Source organism: Stenella coeruleoalba, assembly GCF_951394435.1.
Source record: "Stenella coeruleoalba genome assembly, chromosome: 1".
NCBI classification, from domain to species: domain Eukaryota; kingdom Metazoa; phylum Chordata; class Mammalia; order Artiodactyla; family Delphinidae; genus Stenella; species Stenella coeruleoalba.
Window position 1 is genome coordinate 159,256,679 of NC_137169.1, and position 15,471 is coordinate 159,272,149.

The window sequence follows — 15,471 nt, forward strand, 5'->3', positions numbered from 1 at the left end:
GCACATGCGCTCAGGACCCCATTCTCATGACCATACTGTTACACACACACACACACACACACACACACACACACACACACACACACATGCTTCTCTTTCATGATTACACATTTATGCCACAAATTCTCATGACTATGCACTTACACACTCTGTTGTGTGAATATACATGCCTTCCCCCACGTTCTCTCTGTGTCATAACCACATATAGCCCCCATACTTTTGTGATCACATACACATACACACTTTTTGTGGTGCCTATATGTCTCTGGGTAGTTCTGTGTACTCTAGACCTTTCACACCCCAGCACCTGGCAGCACTCCCTTCTGGTGTTCCTGATTACCCCTGAGCAGTTCTGTTTTCTGCTATGTGACAGCTCTCTAATCTGATGGGCTGACCTACAAACACAGAAACCTCTGAGCAGTTTTTTGTGAACACCAGAGGACCCAGATTTGTCCCACACAGACCTCTAGTTTGAAAGATTTTTATCCTCCAAATAAATGACATTTATTACTTTGTTTCTTCTTTTGCAAACATTATTTGAGGACATCTATAAGTGTTAATCAATGGCTCTGATTAGCAGAAGATGGTTAGGGTTACTGTACTTAATGATGTAAGTTCAGCGAAAGCCAGGTCCTGCCTATCTTAGCTTTTGTAAATAAATTATCTCTACTAGACATTTAGAATGTGGGCCCCCAGTGTCACCTGTGTAGCCTTCCCAGGTTTTTTTCTCTGTTGCATTGATGTGCTGCCTCTCTGAGAGAACATGTATCTATTTTAGCAGAGGTCTCTGTAGACAATACTTACCAGGGATCTTCTAACCTCTTTTAGGCCTGGAACCCTTTTATACAAATGAAACCTTAATCACATGTCCAGTAAAATTGACAGACTTGGAGTTGATGAGATTAAAGAAAGGAAAGAGAGTTCAGAGCCCTTTGTGTCTGTCTCACCTCTTTCCCCTTTTTTCGTCCCGGGCTGCCCCAAAGGTACTCTATCATAAAGCCCAGTTTGCAAATCCCTGGCTTAATTTAAAGATGTAGTTGTGATGGCTGTAATTTTGAAGCGGAACTATTTTGGAGGTGCACAGAGACTTGCAGTCCTCCTTTCCCCACTAGCCTTTGACATTAGTCCTCCTGGGGTGGTGAGAATGAGAGTAACCATACGGCTAGGCATGCCCGGGGCAGCTGCAGTTTATATCTGTGCCCTGGTGTGGTTGTTAACAGTGCTTCCATTCACTATCCTGGTTTGGACAGAAAGTTGTTTGCTTACTCAAATGATAGGCCATGTCTTAGCAAGAGGTGGTTCATAACTAACTCCTGGGGAGCAGCTGGAGGGATGGGCTTCACAGATACGGGCCCAGAGGAACCTGTCAGATAGAGAGGCCTCTTCCTGAATCAACAGAATGCACCGATGTTCGGAAGTTGAGTATCTGGGCTGGCAGTCAGTGCTAACCTGTGCTTGGGTAGCATTTTATACTTTTCAGAACAGTTTCATGTCTCTTAACTCCTTTGACCCTCATGACACCCTGTAAGATCACTGTATCGTGTTGTGTGTTACAACCTTCATTTTCCAGATTTAGGAACCTGATGCCCAGAGAAAGTCTAACTGCTGGCCTTTTAGGGGCCCAGGGAACTGGATGATTTAGAAGTGATTTGTGGCCAGCAGTGAGAAACTGTCAATAAAGCTTTTCCAAGAGTGTTTTTCTCTTGGAAGGCTTCCTGTAGCTAATATAGATTTTTAGTTTTCTTATTGTAATTGGAGTGGGCCCAGCCTTGAGGTGCTTCAGGAGCCTGGGGTGCTAAGAGTTAACACTTACTGAATGTTTGCTGGACATGGATGTCAACACTTTGCATATGTTAACTCTAGTAATCCTCACATCAGCTATGTGAGGTGAATATTATTGTCATCTCCATTTCACAGATGAAGAACGGAGGCTCAGAGAGATTAGGTGTCTTTCCAGAGTCACATGTCAGTGGAGGAGCCAGCCCATCAACCTGCTCCAGAGTCTTCCTTTCGAGGCAGGAGTGGCCTCCATCTTGCTGTAAAGAAGCTTTAATTTTTCAGAGGGGAAGACAAATGAACCTATTCCCAGGCCTTGAGTCAGTTTTTTCTATTTTAGAGTTCCCCTTCTTTAAAGTTGGTCAGAGATGCACTTCGCAGAATGACTCTGTCACATGTATCCATTCAGCTCCTTGTATGTCAGGACCGTGGTAAGTGTTGGAGCATCCAAAGATAATTAGGTTATGGTTCTTACCTTAGAGTCTTCAGATGAGTCTATGTTGCACAAACAGAGGGAAAGGCTGTGCTGGGTCAGTGGAACAGCCAATCTTATGTATGGGGGGGAATCAGAAAAGGCTCCTTGGAGAAAGTGGTATTTAAGATGAGCTTAGAAGGGTGATCAGGAGTTCCTTAGACTAACATGGAAAGGAAGACTGAGGCAGGCCAGGTGAGGTGCTAGAAGCTCATGAGCAATAGGTGGGCTCTGAGAGCATGACAGTGGGCAGAGCTAGGGAGTAGCAGGGGAGAGAGGGCTTGACTGGGCTTTGGAGAAGAGGATGAGTGAGGGCAAATCTTCTTGGGATGTTGAGCTGGATAGGGAGAGGAACAAGGGAGGAGGAGAAGCTTCTCGATTAGAGGAAAAGAGAGGTGGGGAGTGAGATTTCATGCTACTGGGAGGATGGTATCTGAAAACGCCACAGGGTGAGTGGGGCTGAGGGCTCAGAAGAATGTGTTTCTGTAGCTCCTGTGGGAATGTGGTATGGTATGGGGAACTCAGGCAGTCTCCTTACAACTCAGTATGGAGCCAGCTAGGCGGTAGAGGGAGAGAATTGGGTAGGTGGTAGATGAGGCTTTGGAGACAGGTCACTTCCAGTGGGGAAGTGACTGCCTCATGACCATGATGCCTGCTACACAGAGGCCTTCGCTCAAGCTAGAGGAGGATCAGTGGAGGAGGCCCGAGGTGAGCTATCCCTAGGCTGCCATCTCCCTGGATGAAGGCGACAAGGGCCAGGGCCCAAGTGCCTTGGCCTCTTGGAAGAAACACGATGCCAGAAGGAGTCATGTCCACTCCCTCTTCCTCCATTCCCTACCCCTCTTTGGAGTCAGACAGACTGGACTTGAATCCTAGCTCTTCCTCTTACTAGCTGTAATAGACTTGATTACATGACTTAAGTCCCAATTCTCACATCTGTGAAATGAGAAGAAGAATTGTGTCTTCCTTGCAAGGACTTGTGAGGATTAAAGTAAGTTAATATATGTCCACTGACAACACAGTGTCTGGCACATGGTAAATATTGAATAAATCATAGTTGCTATTATAATTGTTATTATTTTCCTAGATGACCACTTCCCTCCCCATTTCCTCAGGTCTTCACCCTTTTGGGTGGGTATCTGACCTTCCTCTCTTACCTCTTTACCTTGAAGCGCCCTCTTTGTGTGGCTCATGGCCCACTTAGACTTGAGCACAGCTCCTGGAAGCTTTGCCCTGGCCCTTTGGCTTCTTTGGGAGCTGGTAGCTTTGCCTTTGCTGAGCTGTCTCACCATGGTGGGGCCTGCCATCTGGCAGGGCAGTGGGGAGCCAGCCTGTCTGTGTGTGCATGTGGCCAGCTAGAGCATCAGACCCAAGTGCCCATCCCTCCTGTTTGTTAGGAAAAGATGGGGGTGATTTGGGGGGAGCCAAAGAGGCCTCAGAGTCTGCCTCTTCTGTGTTTAAAAGCCCAGAGGCCTGGCTTTCATCTGACCCCTCCCTCCTCACACACACATCAGCTCAGTCTGGAGCCCTTCTCTGTTGTGTCACAGCCTGCCCACACTCCTCACTTGGCAAAACCCCTCACATATGTTTGCTTTGGGGGCTGGTAGCTTTCGTCTCTGAATCAGGACTTGTGAGTGTTACTTAGAAATTATGCAGGAGTTGAGGAGGCTTGTGTTAGGCTGAGATGATAATTGCCCTATTTAAAGATGGCCATGGAACCAGGAAAAGCCAGGCGTCCTGATGTGGCTGTCTTCAAGCTCCCTTCTGCTCACCATGCTTGTGCAGTTTGTGGGGACAGGGAGAGGAAGTCCTGGACAGTCATCTCAGGGGCATCTGTCTGGCATACATCTCTGGGCTCATCTTCAACCTGCTCTACATGATGCCAGTTCACTAGGGTAAGTGGAGTCGCTACCTGGCTCTCGGTTTGGAAGGAGGCTGGGAAAGGGCTGATGGCACTGAAGCCAGCTTCTCAGTTACCAGAATGACTAGGAGGATTTGAGGAGGCCAAGTCAGTCCAAATGGCCAGCACATCACTGTGGGCAGCCTGAGGTCCTATGTTTCCTTCCTGAGAACTTCCCAACCCCTTTCCCATAAGGAGTCATTAAAAACCCACCCACAGGGCTTCCCTGGTGGCGCAGTGGTTGAGAGTCCGCCTGCCGATGCAGGGGACATGGGTTCTTGCCCCGGTCCGGGAAGATCCCACATGCTGCGGAGCAGCTGGGCCCGTGAGCCATGGCCGCTGAGCCTGAGCGTCCAGAGCCTGTGCTCTGCAACGGGAGAGGCCACAACAGTGAGAGGCAAAACCCACCCACAGGCCCGCCTTTGCCCACTACTAAGGTAATTCATACTCCCCTACAATTGTGGGGTGCTTCTCCAAACTCTTTATCCATGATCTCATCCCTCTGAGGTGGACTAAATAAGGGCTGTGGGTTCTTACAGTAGAGGCCTTAGTAGGTCATGACAAGCCCAAGATCACTCAGCTGGTCTGGCAGAACTGCAGCTCAGGTCTCCAGAGTCCCCGCTCTGGGCTCCTTCCTCTATATTACACTGCAGGCTGCCTGGAGATCTGTTGGACTGAGTCCCTGAGCTCCTGAGCACACTATACTCTTCTCCAAAAGACAGCCTCTGCCATAGGGGGCCCCTTCCCCAGACTGGCCTTCTTTTCTGCTTCTCATTTCTTCTTGGGATGGGGGTAGGGGAGTGGGAAGGGATGAGGGCCTGGCTGTTGATGAGCTTGGAGAGGTATGGGGGGCCAGTGTGGCCTTTAAACCTCACAGATTGAAGCTTTAGGGTGAAGTGGGTTGGAGAATCAGAGGACTTGCTGTTATTAGCATTAGTGAGATGGCACCTCTGGCAAGACTGGGGTAGCAGCCCCTCCTACCTGCTCCCAGCTGCTCTGTGGGGCAGCGATATTGGTGTAAGGTAGGGTGCAGACCAAGGTGCTACTTTTCACCTCTTGGAACCCTGCCCTTTATGGTGGCTGTCCGGCTTGGGGAATGGATCCCTGGATCAGAGTGTGTATCCAGTTTTTGTGTCTGGGAACATGTGTATGTCCTAAGTCTCCAAGTTCCTGTGTCTCCCTGTGTGCCTGTGTGGGCACGCCCACATGCTGCCTGAACTACTGGGCCCTCTGGGAATGGCTGTGGGTATGAGCTTGGGAGTTCTCAAGCTGGCACTCTAACTTTTCTCTTATCCATGCCCAAGTTCCTCCCCAGCCTCACCTTGGCTATCCCCCGTTTCTGGGGGAGGGGATAAGGGGATGACAGGGGGGTTCAGGTAGAAGAGACACGGCCCGTTTTTGGTTCCCCTGCTAGGTTCAATCCTGCCACAGGCCAGAGGTTCCCTGTGTCTGACTTTTCACCTCATACTGGGTCCAAATGCCGCCTGTCCTCTCCCTGACCCTCCCAGTCTGCCTATTCCCCAGTCTGCTACCTGAGGGGTGAACAGGAAGCTGACTCTGTGTCTCCCAAATGGGGATGGGGTAGGGAAGGAAGGAAAGCAGCATTTACGGGGCTTCTCTGAGTGCCCATTACTGTGCTGGGTGTCTCACATCCCATCTCTCATAAAACAGGAGCTCTGAAGACAGCTCCCTCTGAAAACTGATTAAGGTGGTGGCCTTCCAGCAGTGAGCAGGGAGGTTGGAAGCTGATGGCAGGCAGAAATCCCTAGCTGCATGCTGCCTTCCTCGGTTCACCTTCCTTTGCTCTGACCACTGGGCTTCCCTGTGCCAGGCTCAAGGCGTTACTGCCAGGCTGTCAACATGCTAACCACCCTAGCTGGTGACTTTCTGACAGTGCCAGTATTGGGAAGTTACATGGAGGGAGAAGATTCCCAGACACGAGCAGGGGCCCCACATGGAAGCCCTGCCCTAGGAGAGTAACATCTCCCCCACCTACCAACATGAATCCTTTACACCATTCTGTCTCTGCTCCAACCCAGAGGTGGTAGGCCATGAGTTTAGAATGGAAGCCTGCTGTCTGCCAGGTTTCAGGAGTAGGGGATGACTTGAGCCAGAGCCTCCTCCCTGAATGATGGGCATGGAGCAGGTCAGGGCTGTCTGCCTGCCCCAGTGTCCAGCCTGTGCCTTTTCAAGGAGCCATGTTGTGCCAGTGGTCAGGGTAGGAGGTACTCTGTCCCTGTTTCCTATGAGCCCAGTAGTCCATCCTGTATGGGACTCACACCCACTAAGAGCCCTTTAACCCGTTCTGTGCTTGCCTTGGCCTGAATGTGGGGGAGAAACCTATGGGGTGGGGCAGGGACCCTATTTCCTCTCCTCCCACTCTCACAGCCCCAGGTCTCGGGAGGACTCTGGGCAGCCTTCCGGCTGCTCCCTTGCCGCTTACTGAATTATTTCTATATTTGGCCAGCAAGCCACGTGGGAGGGGGAACCACTCCACTGCGGCTGCACTTCTGACAGCTGTGGGTGGGGGAAGCTGGTGACAGAGGCTACAGCAGTGGGCATGTGCATTTCTTGGGAGAACTAAGGAAGGCACCATCTGAGTGAGTAAGCCCGGAGAAGGGGCATGCGCCAACTCTTCACCCTCTTTCCCCACGTTCTGGTCCACGTTCCTGCCTCCTCTCCCCTCACCCACCTCCTGGATGCCCTTCTCTGCTCAGCTGTTTCTCACAGCAGTCTCTTCTCCAACAGATCACTGCCCTCCGGAAACGATGGTTGTTGCTGGACCCAGCTGGGACTCTGCCAGGCTCCAGTGCTCAGTCTAAGGAAAGGGCCCTCTTCCAGCCCTGCTCTCCCTGCCTGTCATGGCCACACTCAGCTGCTGCCTGCTTGCCTGGGGACATAGGGCACCCAGCCCCAGCGCTGAGAGGTTAAACCAGGCCCTCTCACTCCATTTCACAGGGGCACTCTGGGCACCAGTCCCCTTTCAGACCGAGAGCAACTGATGCCATGGGAGAAGCCCCTGCCCATCTGTTCACTCACCTGGTACTGCCTGCTCTGAGACCCCTACACGGGTCGCCCTGGAGGTGCCAACCCTGTGAAACCCTCCCCTGTGCCCTGACACTGAGAAGGCCCTGCCCACCCCCACCATGTGTGAAGTGATGCCCACAATCAACGAGGGGGACCCCCTGGGGTCTCCCCATGGAACGGATGCTGACGCCAACTTTGAGCAGCTGATGGTGAACATGCTGGATGAGCGGGAGAAGTTGCTAGAGTCCCTTCGGGAGAATCAGGAGACTTTGGCGGCGACACAGAGTCGGCTCCAGGATGCCCTGCATGAGCGAGACCAGCTCCAGTGCCACCTTAACTCTGCCCTTCCCCAGGTAAGGCCCGATAGTCTTGCATCTCCCTCATCCCCTTCCCCTCACCCAGCCTTTCAGAGCCCTCAGCTTCTGGGCCCTCAGCTCTCTTCGTCTATTAGCATCTCAACAAATGGAATTCACAGAGCATTTACTCTCCTTCGCCTTGCTTCATAATACTTTTCCCTGTTACTCCCAAGCTCCTCAGGCTGAAATTGGCTCCACCTGGAGAAAAGGATGGACTTTGATGCAGGAAGAAAACCCAGCCTTAGTTGCCAACTGCAGTGAACCCATGCAGCCAGAAGGTGGCAGGCTATACTGGAAAGACACCTCCACCATGGAGGCTCCTCACCAGGGTCCTATTCTTGGAAGTGGTGGGTGGCGAACCACAGAGAATGGAGATGGGAGAAGCCTTAGAGGTTATCTAGTCCACCTCTCATTGCACAGATGAAAAAAACAAGAGGCATCACATGGAATATTATAGGCAGAGCTGTGATACCCCTCTTATTCTCCTCAATCAACATGACTACTAGCAATAATGGTCACCATTTATTGTGTTTTCTGTGTGCTAAGCACTTTGACTGGAATTTCCTTCACTAAATTCCACAGTGCTGAAGTTAGTGCTATTATCACCATCATCTCTATTTTACAAATGATGAAGCTGAAACTTGAGGAGATTGGTTAACTGCTCATGGCCACCCTGCCTGTGGGGGTGCTGCAAGGGTTAGGGAGGCAGCCCTGAGGGGCCACACAGCTCAGGACTCAGCTCCAGGCCCTCTCCCCACGTGTGGGGAGAAGAACCAGAGTGGCTGAGTTTCCTACCCAGGGTCCAGAAGCGTTCGGGGGGCAGAGTCTTGTGATGCTCTGTAGATAGGAATATGGAGCCCTGGTGAGGAGTTGGGGTGGGAGATGGGCCCATCCTATCCCACTGTGTTTGGAGCCCTGAACAAGCCCCCCCAGGATGAAGGAGCCAGTCCCTGCCCCCAGGGAGCTCGAACACTAGAAAGGAGATAGACAAGAGCCCAAATGATAGGAAGAAAATGTGGAGGAAGAGAAGAGGGGCCCCCAAAGGATTGTTAAAACAGTGTCAACACCTAAAATAGCTTCCAGATAATTGATCCTCAGAGCAACACTTGAGGGAGGATTGTCTTTCGGATTAGAGGTTCAAAGGGGTTAGGTATCTTGTCCAAGGTCACCAACGGGCAGACCTGAGATTTGATCTCAACCCCTCACTGGGAGCTTCATGAGGGCAGGGATTATGTCTTTTCTGTTACTGTGTTTCCAGTGACCAGCACAGGAGCTGGTACATGGTAGGTGCTCAGAGTGCCTGTGTTCGTAACAGTTTTCAGAGGAGGGAGAAAGCCTTCCACTGGGAAGTCTGGAAAGGTCCCAAGGAGGTGTGTCCTTTGAGATGGACTTTGAAAGATCAGGTGTTGACAGAAGATTGGGCTTTCAGGGGTCGGGGGAGCCCACTGAGCAAAGGTGTGGAATTAAGAAGTTTACTAGTGACTGTAAACAGCGGTTACCCAGGTTGACCAGGTCTTAGGGTGTATGGAAAGGAACTGTGCGAGAGAAGCTGGAAACCAGGATAATAAGTTTGTATTTAACGGTGTAAACAACACTGTGCTTTGGGAGATTACCCTGGCAGCAGTGTGTCAGAGGGGTTAGAGTTGGGGAGGGACGTTACTAATGCCAAACCAGAAGTGAAACTCCCCTCCATCCACTTCTAAAGGGAAATGTCACTGGATTGTTGGAGAAACAGAAGTACAAAATGGGAGGGAGGACATAATCAGGTTATATTGGTGGCTGGAGGGGGAAGGGGCGCAGAGCAGACCTGGTGGCTTTCTCACTCTTCTATGCAACTGTATTCCATTGCACCCTACCACACCCTTGGAATGCTTCCCCTCTGGAGAAGCACATGCTAGTAGTATGGATGGATAGGGATATTTCTGGGGACAGTTGGTGGAAGTAAGGGACAAGTGAGAGGATCCCACCACTGACTCGGGCGTGCAGGATACTGCTTAGGTGGTGGATCCCCAAGCACTGAGGGGCCTTGGGGGTTTTCAGGAATTTGCCACCTTAACCCGGGAGCTGAGTATGTGTCGGGAGCAGCTTCTAGAGAGGGAGGAAGAGATATCAGAGCTGAAAGCAGAGCGGAATAACACGAGGGTAAGTGGGGTGACCTGGCGTGTGTTTGTGCTTTGGGGGTGGGGGGTATGACCAAGGGAGCAGGCATGGCCAGGGCCAGCACATCCCCAGCCCTATCCTAACCTCCTCCTGCCTTATATCACCCTGGGGTGATAGTCAGTTTGTTCAACCATCAGTGCTAGGCTTTTCACCTCTAGTTCGGGGTCAAGGGAAAGGTCGGGGTCTTGGGAGAGAGGCTAGGGCAGGTATTCAGTTGGGGCAGCAGCTGTTTACCCACATAGAAGTATTTCACCATTCTGACAATGGTACACACGGCAGTACTCGTGTCTGCTGGGTGTTCGTGTGGACCCTGCTTATAGCCCCTGGGGCATAGGCTCACAGCCCTTCCTCTTGCCCTCCCCTTCTCTCTGCCAGTTGCTTCTGGAACATCTGGAGTGCCTAGTGTCCCGTCATGAGCGGTCACTGAGGATGACTGTGGTGAAGCGTCAGGCTCAGTCACCTTCAGGGGTTTCCAGTGAGGTGGAGGTGCTGAAGGCTCTCAAGTCACTGTTTGTGCACCACAAGGCCCTGGATGAGAAGGTACCTAGGCTGGCCCACAGCCTGCCTCCACCCCTGTAGGGCGCGGTCAGCTAACTGCTACGCGGCAGGAAGCTGAAATAAGCTGAGTCATCCTTCCTGTGGCCACTGCGCTTGCGCTAAGTATACTAATGAGGTTTTAAAGTAGCGACCTATCCGATGCTGACTCACAAATCGCACCATCGGCGAAAGCCAATCACAGAGCGACACATGTTCTTAATCCCTATATAAGCAGACTGCTATAGGAGTGCGGCGTCTTCCTTCCATCTTTCTTCAACCAAGCTGTGCTCCAATAAAGTGTGATACGAGAAGAATCTTGCGTGTGGCGGCTCGTTATTCTGCTGGTCGGAAGCGGCCCGCCGCAAGTGGTGCCGAAACCCGGGAACTTCGCGCCCTGCATGGAGGACCGATTCAGAACTCGACACACGGAGTGGTAACCGTCGGTGAGTAGTCCAGTCAGGTATGTTTTCAAGATAGCGCATCAGAGAATGAACAAACAGGGACTACGGTAGATAGGCCTGAAATTATGAAAAGAGAAAAAAGAAAACAAAAGGAAAAGCAAGAAACGGTGCCAGGATTATATCCAATCCTAGATGAGTTTAAGGGATTATATTTGTTTCAACCTGATATCTAATAGAGGGATAAGACGTAAGTTATAAGGCATGACCGCCCCTATAGAAGCCCGCGGAAATTTAAACCGCCGAGGCTTGGGTTTTTCTCAAGGGTCACTGAGTTTATGATTACATGGAGGACCACAACACCTGTGTGGGTACCTCAGTGGCCTTTGTCAAAGGAAAAGCTGGAGGCGGCATCCAAACTAGTGGATGAGCAGTTACAATTAGGGCATTTAGAACCCTCCCAGTCACCCTGGAATAATTAAGAAAAAATTAGGGAAATGGCGTAAAGATTGTTTCTTTTCTATTCCTTTGAATAGTCGAGATAAAGCCCCTTGTATGGAGTTGCTTGAACAGGCCTTAGGCGTTTTGATTAAATATTTAGGGAATGGGGGATTGTTTCTTGCTCCCGAGGGAATACAGAAGGGAGATGTTGTAAATTTTTAAGGAGCTGCTGTACATGGGAATAAGATAGTACCTCAAGAAATTGAGATTGGGACTAATTGCTTAGAAGCATTGAATGATTTTTGGAGGTTGCTTGGAGATGTGAATTGGATTCGGCCATATTTAAGTTTAACCCGCTTGGATCTAAAACCTTTGTTTAGTGTATTAGAGGGAAATCCTGATCTTAATTCCCCACGCCAGTTGACCCCAGAAGCCCATCAGGCACTTCAAAAGGTAGAACAAGCTATTACAAATGCACAATTAGAACGCTGTGATGATTCTCAACCTGTTTGGATCCACACGCGCTCTAACAGCGCTAGACTCTACGATACAGGCTCAAGAGTTTCATAAGCTTCATCTACAGTCTTAAGAAAAAAAAAAAAATTTAACATTACCAGAGCTTTGGCTAGGAATATTGTGAAGAGTTGTTACCCAAAAGACTGGGGTTAACCCCAGAGGCATTCCAAAAGCTTTGCTCTTTTTTGTCAAAAAATGCAGGTGATTCATATTACAGGCTTGCCCTATAATCCACAAGGAAACTAATGAAAGCCTATTGTGAACGACAGGGTTTGTCAATGAGGCAGATCAGCTTAAAGAACTCTTAATAAAACAAAAAGGGGGAATCGCAGAGAACTGTACCCCTAGACAGAGACTTTCACTTGCCTTATTTACACATTTAAATGATGCCAATCAATGGTAGGGCCCGGATCGTGTTATTACTCGATCCAGGGGATCTCTTTGTGTCTCCCCACAGGATCAAGATCCGATCTGGGTGCCATCAAGACTGACGAGAATTGTTGAAGAAAACTTCAGAGAAGATGCTGAGCTGGATGTTCCTGATGATTCTTAATCGAAGTCTTTGTATTAGTTGGAATTCCACAAAGGATTATTCAAATTGTGCAACTGAGTGCTGCCGGGCTGGAGCCCGTTGCCTTTGGAGATTTTGCCTCTTGGCTCTCTTCTGCCTTTTCCTTCTTTGGGGAGTGGGTGGGGGTAGGAATCTTTGGAGTCTGCTGTGTATTTGGGATTATGCTGTGTCTCTGGTTGGTCTGTCGTGTGCGCATCAGGGCACATCGAGATAGGGTCCTGCTCACTCAGGCACTTCTGGCTATTAAGGAAGGAGATTCTCCCGCAGCCTGGCTCTCTGCCCTGAATAATTCGAAATGATTGCCCTTGCACAGAGAGGCCTTGTTGCCATTGCACCTCTATAGGGAGTCATTCATTGTCCTGATTGCCCTTGCACAGAGAGGCCTTGTTGCCATTGCACCTCTATAGGGAGTCATTCATTCATTGTCCTGATTGCCCTTGCACAGAGAGGCCTTGTTGCCATTGCACCTCTATAGGGAGTCATTCATTGTCCTGATTGCCCTTGCACAGAGAGGCCTTGTCGCCATCGCACCTCTATAGGGAATCAGCCATTATTCTGAGGCAGCCCTTGCACCCTGCGGCCCTTGTTGGCATTGCACGCAGGAGGGTGCCTCAGACATGCCAACAGAAAACTGCCCTCGTACGGGCTATGTTCTGCTTGGTGTTCTAATAAATAAAAAAGGGGGAGATGTAGGGCGCGGTCAGCTAACTGCTACGCGGCAGGAAGCTGAAATAAGCTGAGTCATCCTTCCTGTGGCCACTGCGCTTGCGCTAAGTATACTAATGAGGTTTTAAAGTAGCGACCTATCCGATGCTGACTCACAAATCGCACCATCGGCGAAAGCCAATCACAGAGCGACACATGTTCTTAATCCCTATATAAGCAGACTGCTATAGGAGTGCGGCGTCTTCCTTCCATCTTTCTTCAACCAAGCTGTGCTCCAATAAAGTGTGATACGAGAAGAATCTTGCGTGTGGCGGCTCGTTATTCTGCTGGTCGGAAGCGGCCCGCCGCACACCCCCAATCCAGCCAGCCTTCCCCAGAGCCTCCGTGCATCCCTTCTCTGAGATTTCTGAATCCTGTGTTTAGGGAAAACTGCCTTCTAGCTTCATAACTGGCTCCCTCCTACCATTAATCCAATTTCCATGTCATCCTATTAGGTTCCCTCTCAGAAATTTGCCCCTTGGCAGGTCCTTCTCTTTGCCTTATGCTCAGTGGTGGTAGACCAAGCCCAGGCTTCTCCAACTTGAGTCCAGTGGGGTCCCTGTTTCTTTCTTCATCTCCCCTTTTATCTTGGACAGGTGCGAGAGCGGCTCCGGGTGGCCCTGGAGAGAGTGACCACCTTGGAAGAGCAGTTGGCAGGTGCCCACCAGCAGGTAAGCTGCTTGCCCTCCCTCCATCTGTAGACTACAGCTCCTGGAAGCCAAGGCTGGTTTACCCCTTTTCCCCACTCTGTTCCTCATCAGATTTCTCCCGTCTGTCTCAACTGGAGACTGTTAGCCAACAGGAGACATCTCTCTCTAGGAGGTGGGAGACTTGGAAGGGTCTGGAATATATAGGAGGTTCTCTTCTCTTTGACTCATTGCCCTGGGGACTGTGCCCTACAGGTGTCTGCCCTACAGCAGGAGGCAGGGGTTCAGGATGGAGTGGCAGAAGAGGAGGGGACTGTGGAACAGGGACCGAAATGCCTGTGGAAGGTGGGTCATGGGGAGCTGCATAGAGGGGACATGTTTTACCCCAGACAGGAGGTGGGGCCCCTGCCCTGCCTTAGTGCAGTAGAGCAACTGCTTGAATTAAATTTGGAGCTTTCTCCAAAGGTACCATCTCTCTTTCCTTCTTCCCCCTACCCCATCTGCAAAGAACTCTACAGATTTTTGTTTTAGTGCCCAGTACACACACTGCTAAGCATATAATGTGTTTGTTCACTTGCATTGTTAGGTGCCATGTACCTAAGAGATCACTTCTCTTTCTGAGCCTCTGTTCCCCTAGTCATGCCCCTTCCTAGGTTACAAGAGGCTGAAATAGCAGGTAAAACTAGGCATGATTATTTTTCAAGAGATACACAGGAGAGTGAGAGTGTTTGGTCATTGTCTGGAATGAGCTTCTGGAGGCCAGAGGAAGAAGGGTGTACCTGGAGGTGTGCTCTAAAATTGGGGGCAGAGCTGTGATCTGCTCTGGTTGTGCTGTCCCTCTTCCCACCTCCCCAGGGCAGGGCAGGGGAATGGGATGCTCAAGGCTCTGATGACTGACTGATAGTTCACTGTCTCTGGAGCATGACGCGGGCCAGGTAGAAGAGCTGCAGGAGCTCCTGGAGAAGCAGAACTTTGAGTTGAGCCAGGCCCGGGAGCGACTGGTCACCCTGACAGCAACCGTGGCCGAACTTGAGGAGGACCTGGGCACGGCCCGCCGGGACCTTATCAAGTCGGAGGAGCTGAGCAGCAAACATCAGCGGGACCTCCGGGAAGTGAGCAAGGGCCTGGGCCCGACCCTATCTTTCTGGGTGCAGGTATTTGGCACTCAGGAAGGTAGCTGCTGGATGTCCTGGGTGTAGAGGGAGAGCCAGGCAAGGGCTGAGGTGTGTAAGACTGAACACTTGGTAGGGTCCAATGTGGGGACGAGTGGTAGGAGGGATGGGTCAAGGTCAGAAACTGATAGGGTAATGTGGATGAGATATAGCCAGCCAGATTTGGTGGGGAGGTGCGGACACGATTAGGGCAGGAAAAAGCTGATGACCTTCATCTCATCCTCTCCTGTACCGCTCAGGCTCTAGCCCAGAAGGAGGACGTGGAGAAGCGAATAACCACACTGGAGAAGCGCTACCTGGCTGCTCAGCGTGAGGCCACATCGATTCATGACCTCAACGACAAACTGGAGAATGAGCTGGCCAATAAGGAGTCCCTGCACCACCAGGTAACTCCTGCAGATGGGGTTGGGGGACACTGTACTTGACCCTGGAGGTCCTAATGATCATGCTGGAACCTCCCCTTGGTGGCCCAGGAGACCCTGAGGTGCTGGCCGCCTTGGGAAAGGGAAAGTCAGGTATCTCTGGGTAGCCAAGAATCAAGATTGCTCCCTGCGGCTTCTGACCTATCACTTGCTCTCTACTGAGGATGGGCCAGGGGGTGGGGGAAGCTTCAGTACTCCCTCTTGACTCTTCTCCCCACCCCCTACTTTGCTAGTGTGAGGAGAAAGCCCAGCATCTGCAGGAGCTACTGGAGGTAGCAGAGCAGAAACTGCAGCAGACGATGCGCAAGGCTGAGACGCTGCCAGAGGTGGAGGCTGAGCTGGCCCAGAGAATTGCAGCCCTCACCAAGGCA

At 50.9% G+C, this 15,471-nt stretch overlaps 1 protein-coding gene across 11 annotated transcripts in view; it reads left to right on the forward strand.

Moving 5' to 3' along the window:
- Positions 1 to 7,279: 7,279 nt before the first annotated feature.
- The window catches only part of PPFIA4 (PTPRF interacting protein alpha 4), a gene marked incomplete at both ends in the record, with an annotated part of 36,822 nt that continues 28,630 nt past the window's right edge, over positions 7,280 to 15,471 (forward strand). For 5 of the 11 annotated variants that reach the window (XM_079929600.1, XM_079929592.1, XM_079929599.1 and 2 more), the window contains 7 exons: positions 7,295 to 7,528; positions 9,572 to 9,673; positions 10,067 to 10,231; positions 13,456 to 13,530; positions 13,762 to 13,851; positions 14,427 to 14,618; positions 14,918 to 15,064. In XM_079929600.1, the coding sequence (XP_079785726.1) occupies positions 7,295 to 7,528; positions 9,572 to 9,673; positions 10,067 to 10,231; positions 13,456 to 13,530; positions 13,762 to 13,851; positions 14,427 to 14,618; positions 14,918 to 15,064 (1,005 nt within the window). Of the gene's footprint in view, positions 7,529 to 9,571; positions 9,674 to 10,066; positions 10,232 to 13,455; positions 13,531 to 13,761; positions 13,852 to 14,426; positions 14,619 to 14,917; positions 15,065 to 15,333; positions 15,469 to 15,471 lie in introns of all 11 variants that reach the window. The other 6 variants (XM_079929598.1, XM_079929594.1, XM_079929597.1 and 3 more) reach the window with 3 other exon arrangements.